General features: G+C 41.4%; 1 protein-coding gene across 1 annotated transcript in view; it reads left to right on the top strand.

Moving 5' to 3' along the window:
* hecw1a (HECT, C2 and WW domain containing E3 ubiquitin protein ligase 1a) overlaps window positions 1-11,526 on the top strand; it is a gene marked incomplete at both ends in the record, with an annotated part of 258,365 nt that overhangs the window by 43,398 nt on the left and 203,441 nt on the right. The window contains one exon of the mRNA XM_080751651.1: window positions 6,530-6,624. Within this exon, the coding sequence (XP_080607777.1) occupies window positions 6,530-6,624 (95 nt within the window). The remainder of the gene's footprint in view (window positions 1-6,529; window positions 6,625-11,526) is intronic.

Below are 11,526 nucleotides of genomic sequence, written 5' to 3'. Positions count from 1 at the left end.
GCAAAAGTAGCAGATCTAGAATCTTGTAGACTGTCTATTTTTGCTAGGTTTGTGTGACAGAACGTGGCATTTGGAGTAAGTGGAAATATAGTGGCCCTCGCCATCATCAAATTGGCCCACCCCTGCTCTATGTAGAAAAAGACAGACTCAGATAGGGGGGGGATCACTAAAGTACAATTACTCACAAATTCTCATTTAAAGGGATAGTTCACGCACGCACAATTAAATGTCTGTCTGCTTGTCTGTCTGTCTGCCTGCCTGCCTGTCTGTCTGTCTGACTGACAAGAAATAGCAGATATACAAGCTCACAGCAAGGCATCGAGTGCTGCGTTGCGAACTTGTATATCTGCTGTTTTTTTAAATTGTGACCTTTTGTTATTTGAAGGCCGCTGGATTCAATGGAGTCGCAGTCCCCTATCCCTGCCACACTCCAGACCTCTAGAGGAAAGAACCCTATGCAGGCTTAGTTTCGGGCCTAGTGTCCTTAAAATATATTAAAAAAAAGGAAAAATAGCCTTTGTCACGGGCAGGATGATTATATCATATTTGAGGTGTGCTGAATCCAATGGAATCGTCCCCGAGTCGATCCGACGCTTTTAAGCCTCGACTGTCGCGAAAAAGACACGAAATTCGGACACTGTGGAATGGGTATATATTTTCTTTTGATGAAAAATACCTTTTCTGACATACTTTTTCACGCCTAGTCCGTTGAAGTGGGTCCCGTCGCGAAAAAATGTTTGCATCAATCTCTAACCCTTCTGGAGAGGCTAGTTCACTTTCCCGGAGGTGTATCTGAAAACGGACAAAGGTTTCTCGATCCACTCTCCAAGACGAACGTCTGGACGTGTGTTTCGTTTCTGAGCGACCCCTAAAAGGCTAACCCTAATTCTGACTTTGGACCGAGTTATCTCAGCACGGCAGTGTCGCACAGAGGAGTGACACACGTCGGCGAGTTCGCGTCGGCCAGCCCTACGCACCGGCGTAAGTTTCGTCCCGCACGGATGTTCTTGTGACGAGATGACTTTCTCTAGTCTGCCTTTCGAAGCCGTCTCAGGGCCGTACAGCCTATCAGCCTTGTTCACAGCAGAGGTCGTGGGGAGGCAAGGTCGTAGGAGGACAAACAAGGTGTCGATGCGTTCGTCTCTGAGAGCTCTACGACATATCTTGGAACTGAGGTCTGATGTCTTATCGTCTTGGCGTGGTCGCTGCAAGACGCGTAGAACTCGTGATTTTTTAAAGTTGTTCTAGGTAGTAAACCGTAGGTGCGTGTGGGAGGAAACTTATATTGGGCGAATCAGGGAGACGCACTGATCGAGAATCTGATTTTGGATTCAATCCATGGGCGCCGGAAAGGCTAGGGTTAGGGTTAGGGTTAAGAAGGGGGGAGGCATCATCCCCCATCAAGAAAAAAAAAAGAATAAGGCAAATGTCATAGATTCAACATTGAATCAATGTTGGCATTTCAATCATTAAATGGGAGGAGGGAGGGTATGAGGAGGGGTGTGCCTCCCTCCCTCCCCCCATCAAGAAAAAAAGAAAAGAAAAAGGCAAACGTTATAGATTCAACGCTGATCCAATGTTGACAATTCAATCATAAAATTCGCACCAAAATACAACAGTGATTCAACGCTGATCCAGTGTTGCCATTTCAATCATTAACTTCGCACTAAAATACAACAATGATTCAACGTTGATCCAGTGTTGCCATTTCAATCATTAAATTCACACCAAAATACAACAATGATTCAACGCTGATCCAATGTTGCCATTTCAATCATTAAATTCACACCAAAATACAACAATGATTCAACGCTGATCCAATGTTGCCATTTCAATCATTACATTCGCACCACAAAACAACAATGATTCAATGTTGATCTACCATCAGTCTTCAATCTTAACCAAAAATCAACCTTCATGACCAAGATTCAACGTTGAATAAATATATTTTGCTATCTGGGCAGCTGCTTCATCATTCAAGGCCATCTCACAAAAGTAGTGAAAACAGCAGATCTACAAGCACACAACGCCTCGCAGCCATGTTTGTTTACATCTGAAGAAAACATAATGGCCCATATATCATGAATGCCTGAACGGATTTCCAAGCGGATTTTTTTGTTTGAAAGCTGTGAACAGTGTGCACACACGTGGTGCATCAGCTAGGCATGGGCGTGCACTTTTTACACAATTGCGCAATTACATGGAAGTCTATGGTAACCATGGCAACGTGGGACATTGAAGAGAAAAAATCATAGCAACATAAGTGAAAACATGCACTACTGACACGTTTCACACAGATTTAATCTCTTTGCTAAATAGTTACTATATCAATTTTAAATCATTGAATCGAATCATATCGTATCGCGATTAATTAACCAATATCGTCCATGTATCGTATCGTTAACCATGTATCGTGATGCGTATCGTATCGTTGTTAAAATGTATTGTTACACCCCTATTAGTTAAAGGAGCTATAGTCAACTTTTTCTTGAAAAACGGAAAATAAAAATGTTTCGAAAATATTTTATAATTATATATATCATTATTTTACGCTTTTTGTGGTCATTTTTGAATAGGAACAAATATATGAAGCTTAATCTTTTATAAAATATTTTCGAAACATACATTTTATTTTAGCGTCCGTTTTTCAAGAAAAAGTTGACTATAGCTCCTTTTTAACTAACGCAGTTAACTAACTAGCTAACTAACTAACTAAAATTAATAGTTTTGGACAGGTTTCCACCCGACAATGAGGATGTTCAGTCCCCTGTGAGGGGTTTCCTACTGAGGGAGGAAGAAATGCAGGAAGTCTGGGAGAGTGGAAAAGAGCTGGGATAAATGGAGGGAGACAGAGGGAGATATTGTGGTCGCCAAAATGGGACATTCATCGAACTGTGCCTTCGCCGTGTTTAGAGGAGGCGAATTGTGAATTGGCTACAGGGAATTGAGTGCGGATGGAAGGTACGTACAGATAAGAACAGAGGGACTGAGAGAGAGAGAGAGAGAGAGGAGGGCGAGTCTACAGCTCATTGATTTTCCCTCTAGCCATTCATCTCAGGTTGACAACCAGCTAGTGTGTCTATCTGACTTGTCATCTATCTGTGTATTTGTGTGCTGTGGTAGAGAGAAACTAAGTACATTTACTTTACCCATTTAGAACGGGTACACATTATTGCGTATCATTATTTTATGCTTTAACTATTGAAAGATAGCAGATAAGCTCACAGCTCACTGCGAGCTTGTAGATCTGCTATTTTTGGAAAAAGGTTGTGAAAATGTGTGCAAATCTTTGAATATAGGCCTATGTATTTTCAAAGCGAACGTTTGTAACTAAAATTTTGCTTCTGGGTGGTCTCTGGAACTAAATATTTTGAGATGGGGGTCCGTGGCCAAATACATATCATTTTGGGGGTCCTTCACATGAAAAGGTTTGAGAACCACTGACATAGTAGTCTCTCAAGAACAGACTAACTGAGCTCCAGTTAAGTGAAAAGGACATTTTCTTTGATGATGGCTAGCCAGATTGCTGACATAGAAACATAGGTTTTTCAAAAAAATCTTAGAAGGATTCAAAAGACACTTATAGAATCAGGTCAAAATTCTAATTTTCACATTTTTTTCTAAAACAGCAGATCTACAAGCTCGCAGCGCGACACTCGGTTCCGTGCTGTGAGCTTGTATATCTGCTGTTTTTCAATAGTTAAAGCACAACATAATGATACACAATCATGTGTACCCGTTCTAAATGGGTTTAAAGACTGTCCGTTTTACTAAGAATAGAGGGTTTAAGTGTTTAACCACTTACTGTACAGCGGGGGTCTTCAATGTTTTCAGGCCAAGGACCCCTTATTTGAGAGACAGATGAAGCAGGGACCCCCACAGCATCTTCATAGATTCCATATAGTTTCATTGTTTGACAGCACGGTCATCAGTGTATTTTGGGTTCATGTCAATTTGTGTTTTCAGATATTTAACCACTTGAACTGTCAATACTTACTAAACTTGACCTTTCACTCTGTACTCAGTCTGCTCTTTTCCCCCTCTACACCAAACGTCTTTCCCGAAAATAGCCGATCTACAAGCTCACAACGCCTCGCAGCGGGAAATAGCAGATCACAGAAAATAGCAGATCGGCAAGCTCACAGCACCGCTGTGAGCTTGTGCACTGCACCGCTGTGAGTCATAGTGGATTCTGCAGCAGGTTGATTTGTCATGGCTTTTGTAGTTCTGGAGAGCAGAGGGTTTTGTAGTTTGACTTGGAACCTGAGCCAACCAACCAACTGCTGAGCACAACACCCGAGCGCAACCAAACATAAAAAATGACTTGTCTTTTAGTTCTACTGCATCTCTCTTCTCCACTAGTCCCTCCCTAACATTTTAGTCTAGTTTGTATTTGTTGACAAAATTGTTATAGGCCTATATTTAGTCTTAGTTTTAGTCACCATAGCTTAGTTTTTATTTAGTTCTCATCAGTGAAAAAAGGTAGTAGACGAACATTAATTTTAGTTTTAGTCGACAAAATCAACACTAATAGGCCTACCCTCCTGAGTTTGTGATGAACCAATTATTGTCCAGCAGTCATCCATGGAATCTAACCTTTGGCCTGTTTGCATTAGGCCAAACATCAGAAACCATGAATGTGGTAATGAGGTGCCTGCTGGCTCAGGGATTGTGGATATCGTAATAGTGTTGTATTTTCTTGTCTTTCCCTGGTACCTTCAAACATTAGCACAGTAGAGCAAATGTGTACCTGTAGTAGTTCTGCTATTTTTGCTACAGTATTTTTGAGATATTTTTTTTGGAGAAATGATTTAACACATATGGTGCCAACCCCGAGTTTCCCGAGTTTGTATTGGTACTAGTGCTGTGCCAACCCCGAGTTTGGGCCGTTTTTGAAAAAAAAAAAAAAAAAAATTCAAAAAATGTTTGGACCTCCAGAAATGTATTAGGCATGATCGCGATCGCGAAATTGCATGTTTAACCCCCATACCAACCCATTCTTTCAAACATGGCAGCCATGTTTGTTTACATCTGAAGAAAACATAATGGCCTATAAATCATGAATGCCTGAACGGATTTCCAAGCGGATTTTTTTGTTTGAAAGCTGTGAACAGCCTGCACACACGTGGTGCATCATCTAGGCATGGGCGTGCACTTTTTACACAATTGCGCAATTACATGGAAGTCTATGGTAACCATGGCAACGTGGCCCATTGAAGAGAAAAAATCATGGCTACATAAGTGTTAATAAATACATACATACCGGTATATAGCCTAGATACAGTACATTAATACATACGTACATACATACATACATACATACATACATACATACATACATACATACATACATACGGTACACACGCACGCACACACACACACACACACACAACCTGGTTTAGAGTGCTTTCTCCACACTTGCCCCGCACGTCTACATAAATGTTCATATTCCAAATATAAAGTGCTGACCCCCCGGGCCACAGATGTTACAATATTGTGGGGGCCCGCAGAAGTACCCATATCACCTCCCAACCGATCGTGTAGTTGAATTGAAAGCATATGGACAGGTTTAAAATGCTTTTTATTTAACAATACGTGTACTGTATATATATATATATATATGTCACGGTTTGTTAGAGAAACAGGACGGTCGAGAAACGGAGCACTCGTCGTGCAGCACGGGGCGGAACGGAGCCGCTCGATTGTCCACGACATTGCAAGCGGCGCGCAGGCCAGCGGACCTTGGTCCTGCTCTTCACCCCCGAGCACCGCAGGTGCGAGTGGCCGCGAAGAGCGGGCCAGGGCCGCGCGGCCGGCGGAGCGCCGCGCGAGTTACGAAGCCGTGGTGAATGCAATCGTTATATTTATGCCCGGGCCGTAAGGCCTGGGCAAGCCCACGATAAACGCCCTGTCCAAGTGACTACAATGGAGCTAATGGCTAGGCTAGGCTAGGCTAGGCTAGGCTAGTAAATAAAGAAAGAGTCGCAAACGAGTGACGTCAGCGCCTTCACTAGTGAATGGCTGTCGCATTATAACTCTATGGGCTGTCGTCGCCACCTGGTGGTGATTGGTGTGTGGTGAACGACAAAACAAGCGCTCTTACATAGAACGTCCTGAGTTACCCAAACATCCGGTAACATATATATATATATATATATATATATATATATATATATATATATACTTTTACTTCACTACAATTATTTGAAAACCTTAGTTACTATTATACTTTGCAGATATAAATGATTATATTATAAAACATACATTAATGAACTTCTATATTTGAAAATAGCAGATCTGCAAGCTCACAACGCGTTTGTACTTCTTACTTTTGGTACTTTAAGTACATATTTCTACATTGCAGTATTGATACTTTTACTTTTTTAAGTGAGTACTTTTTCCACCACTGGTATTGGTACTTTTATTTAAGGACAAAATGTGAGTACTTTTTCCACCACTGCCACTGTACTATGCGTGTCTAATCTTTTTCTTGTGTCTCACCTGTCCTCTCTCCCTCTCCTCCCTCTAGCTGAGACCAAGGTCTGCTTCAGGTACTACCACGGTGTCAGCGGAGCGCTGAGGGCCACCACGCCCACTGTCACTGTCAACTACACCTGTGCCCCTGTGAGTCTCTCTCTCTCTCTCTCTCTCTCTCTCACCCACACACACGCGAGCACACGCACGCATGCAGGCTAGGGTATTCACCAAGTATTCGAATATTCGAATATTTGAATATCAATGTCACTATTCGACATTGTTTACCGAAGTTGAATGTTCGCTTATTTTTATTTTTGTATTGTTTTCCCTTTAAAAAATATATAGTTTATAAAGCTTGGCTAGATAGGAAGTCATAACAATGTGCTGTCAATGCCCCTGGTGGATGAATTTGTTAATGCTCTATACCAGGGGTTCTCAAACCTTTTTAGGCCGTGACCCCCAAAATAAACATATTTGAACTGGGGACCCCCACCCTGACAAGCACTTGGAATTGTAGGTATTACATTTAATGTGACTCGGTTCCATGGATAAATATTGTGAAAATAGCAGAACTACATGCTCACTGAGCATGTAGATCGGCTATTTTCACAATGTTTGCCTCTCGCTTACTTAATATTTGACAGTTTGGCCAGTCCTGTCGAATATTCGACTACTTTGAGGTCGAATAAAAATCACTATTCGTGAATGCCCCAGCACGCACCCACACACATGCGCACACACGCATGCATGCAGGCACTCAGTAAGCAGAGGGGGGTAAAACATTGAGAAAATTCTAAAGGATCACCGTAGATCTACTCACCAACACCAGCACTTGCTTGGATGCCTCTTTGTGTGTGTGTGTTCTTTTTTGATTGACTGAAGAGTTTATTAGCAGTTTGCAATAGAAAAAAAGTACAGTTTCATGACAGCACAAATCACTGATACAAGGTCAACTAAAAGGAGATCCTAGTAAGCTTTACGGCTTATTTACACAGGAACCACTTTATGTACGTACCGCATCTCATATAACATTGAAAGACAGACGGATAGAACATACCGGTAGTACTTTACATAGGATAACATCAATTACAAAAGCAGAAAAAGGATAACAACAACTACAAAAGCAGAAAAAGGGGAGAAAAAAGCATGGGGGCTTAGTCTATTTATGAGTCTCGAGTAGCAGCTGCCTGAAGGTGAATTTTCATACCAATTTTGAAGGATGCTAGGGATTTGCTCTCCTTTAAGGCTTGCGGAAGGGCATTCCCCATGTTGGTGGTATAGCAGGAAAACGAATTAAAGCCTTGTTTAGTGTTAAATCTACATTGAACATGATTAGTGGAGCTGCCTCTGGTGTTGTGATCGTGGACATCCTTGACCTTTGGGAAGTAGTACATGGGTATCTTGGAGGTGTAGTGTATCTTGTACACCAGGCCCATTGCAAGATGCTGTACTTTGTCAGCTACTTTGAGCCACCCCACGCTTTCGTGGTGATGATCGGTCTATATCAGGGTTCCCCAATAGGCGGCCCTCGGGCCATTTGCGGCCCGCGGGGGGCTACTGTCTGGCCCCCACCAACCCCAGTAATAATGGTGGTATAAGAGCAGCAACAACACTAGCATATCGTCGTTGTCGGGTGGAAACCTCGTATCTCCAAATGTGTATGTTCTTTCGCCAAGTAAAGCCCTGCTTCATCATACAAGGCCGTCGCACAAAAGTAGTGAAAACAGCCGATCTACAAGCACACAACGCCTCGCGGTGCGAGTTTAAATCATTTATGCAAAACGAACGGTTTTGGACATGCAAGATTTTCACCCGACAACGACGATATCTGAACTGTCGCTGGAGTATCGGGAACGCCACCGTCGCCCCCTGCAATGTTGTGGCCCTCGGCTTGTTACCCTAGATATAATTCGGCCCTTGGGGAAAACTAATTGGGGAACCCTGGTCTATATTGTTAGTGTGGTTGCTATAGCCAACCAGACTTGTTCTAGTCCCAAAGTTTGCTGTATAACTTTTATTCCACCTAGTAAACCTCTTTTCAGTTCACTTTTCTATAACCCCAAAAGTGCATTGAGTTCAATGGACAGATTTGTGTAACCTTCTGTAACCCCAAAAGTCCAATGGGGTTTAGGGGATGTCTTCTGTATACTTTTTCTGTAAACCCAGTAAAGCATCAGTGAGTGCAACCACACTTGCAATTTCCTAGAATTTAGTTACATGTTGTACATTTTGTGTATTTCTTCTTCATGTAGGATTATTAGCTCTATTTTCTGTTGCGTAAACCATTTAGGGCCTAAAATTATTGAATGCTTTAACTATTGAAAAATAGCAGATATACAAGAGTGCCACGTGGCGAGCTTGTAGATCTTCTATTTTTGGAAAAGTTGTGAAAATATGTGCAAATCTTTGAATATATGTATTTTTAAAGCGATAACTCAAATTTTGCTTCTGGGGGTGGTCCCTGGAACTAGATATTTTGAGATGGGGGTCCATGGCCAAATAAATATCAGTTTGGGGGTCCTTCACATGAAAAGGTTTGAGAACCACTGACATAGTAGTCTCTCAAGAACAGACTAACTGAGCTCCATTTAAGTGAAAAGGACCTTTTCTTTGACGATGGCTGGCCAGATTGCTGACATAGAAACACAGGTTTTTCAAAAAACTTTAGAAGGATTCAAAAGACACTTATAGAATCGGAATTCTATAAGAATTTTCACAATTTTTCAAAAATAGCAGATCTACAAGCTCGCAGCGCTGCACTCGGTGCCGTGCTGTGAGCTTGTATATCTGCTATTTTTCAATAGTTAAAGCATAAAATAATGATGCACAATAATGTGTACCCGTTCTAAATGGGTTAAAGCGTATCACTTTGGGGATATTATAGGTGTAACATGGATGTCCTATTGTTGTGTGTGTTGTAGTGTACTGTATGCTTAGCAAAGATGTGTAATTTTAGTCTGTCTCTTGGCCAGTTCCCACTTGAAAAAGAGACCCAATTATCTCAATGTGTTTTTACTGGTTAAACAAAGGTTGAATAAAAAACAGACCAACAAAGAAAAAAGGTCGGCTATTCTCGCTGTGCGCCTGGAAAATCATCATGAGCTTTAAGACAATTAATTATTGATTATTAGTAAAACAATTGGCCCAGAGAGAATGAAAAACGTCTTTAAGTAGGCGGGCGGGAAGACAGTCTGATGGACAGCTGGTGGACATCAGTGGTGTAAATACAGTACAGTACATTTACTCCATAGGCTCTATTTGACAACTTTAGCTACTAGTTACTTTGTAGATTTTGATTTGTATTACTAAACATACCACTTCAGCCCTATATATATGTTTTGGTCATTTGAAAAAAGCCATTCTACAAGCTCACGATGCATTGTGAGCTTGTAGATCAGCTTGTAGATTGAGTTTGTTGATCAAATTATTTTTATACATTTTATACCGTACATTTGAAAACGTCCTGAGATCAACCAAACTCTGTTTTGACCTCACAGGCACCCTTACTTGTCAAACAGACGAGAAGATCCCCTCCCTTTCTAGCCTCTCCTCTCCCTGCTCTGGTGCAGAGCAGAAGCCGTTTGACAAGTAAGGGTGCCTGTGAGGTCAAAATAGCGGTTTGGTTGGTCTCAGGACATTGTGTAAACACAATCCAATAAAAAAATACTAACTTTGAAGCTAAAGAAATAACCCCACTAGAATAAAGTCTATCTACTCTGTTAGTTATGAGAGGGCCCGCAAAATCTAGCAACAGGGGCAGCTGAAATCTAGCAACAGGGGCAGCTATGAAAAAAAAATCGACTAAAGCAGGTATGAAGGGGTATGATAAAAGGCAGATTTAACCCTATATGTGTTTTGGTCTGAACGACTCCTTTAAGTACATTTTGATGCCAAATTTACTTTTGTACTTTTACTCAAGTACATTTTGAGTTCCTGACTTTTCCACACCGCCCAAACAGCATGAAATTTGGCACACAGTTAGAACATGCCATATGGAACATGTTTGGCTATAGGGCCATCGCAGATTTGTCTTGGGAAACTTGTGGGAGCCAATCAAAGTTGCTCTCATAGACTTTACTATAGTAGAGTAAAATAATACAAAAAAATAAATATGCTTTAAGTAGCATGTGAGGGGTCAAACTAGGTGTTATTCGCGATTCTGAAACTAATGCAAGCATTTGTTTTGCACGAAAAACATTCCTTTCAGAGAAACGGCCGCCACAAAACTTTGAAAAGTGATGACTCATCACTAAACCATAGTTTTATGGGGTCCGTTTTTAGCCCAAGGAATGTTTTTTCCTGCAAAACAAATGTTTGCATTGGATTCAGAATCCCAAAAAAACACCTAGTTTGACCCCTCACATGCTACTTAAAACATATGTATTTGTTGTATTATTTTACTGTATAGTAAAATCTATGAGAGCCCAACTTTGATTGGCTCCCACAAGTTTCCCAAGACAAATCTGCGATGGCCCTATAGCCAAAAATGTTCCACATGGCATGTTCTAACTGTGTGCCAAATGTCATGCTTCTTTCATAAAGTGCACGATTCTATCAAAATACTGCCGGAAACGCCTGGACTAAATACTGCCCTAAGGGAAAATAGAGAAAGGTGGTCTGTTTACTTAATGGATGCTTTCCATTTAAAAGCCTTCCAGACAAGATAATCTTTCCATCTGTGTGAAACTGTATTTTAAATACATGCTTGCTTTACACAAAAGCAAGCAACAAAACATTAGACAGCCAAAATGCCACAATGTGGGGGGGGGGGGGGGGGATCAGGCCCTGTTACAGATGTTGTCCAAAAATCATGCAGATCGGTATACAGTATCTCTGTATAGCCATTAAACGAAACGGGTATTTCTAATATTGATGCTCCTACATATTATCATGTAAGCACCAGTTAAAGTTACTTTCCATCCCTCATATACTGTGTGCACAGTGCACACCCCATAACCCACACACTGCACATCATTTCAGAGCTCATATCTTTGAACGGGTAAGGGCTAGTAATACTGCTGTTTGACGAAGGCAGCCATGACCAAAGGA

This window comes from Nannobrachium achirus, assembly GCF_963921795.1.
Source record: "Nannobrachium achirus genome assembly, chromosome: 21".
In the NCBI taxonomy this organism is placed as follows: Eukaryota; Metazoa; Chordata; class Actinopteri; order Myctophiformes; family Myctophidae; genus Nannobrachium; species Nannobrachium achirus.
Note: the sequence above shows the minus strand (reverse complement) of the source record. Positions and strands in the feature narration are given on the sequence as shown.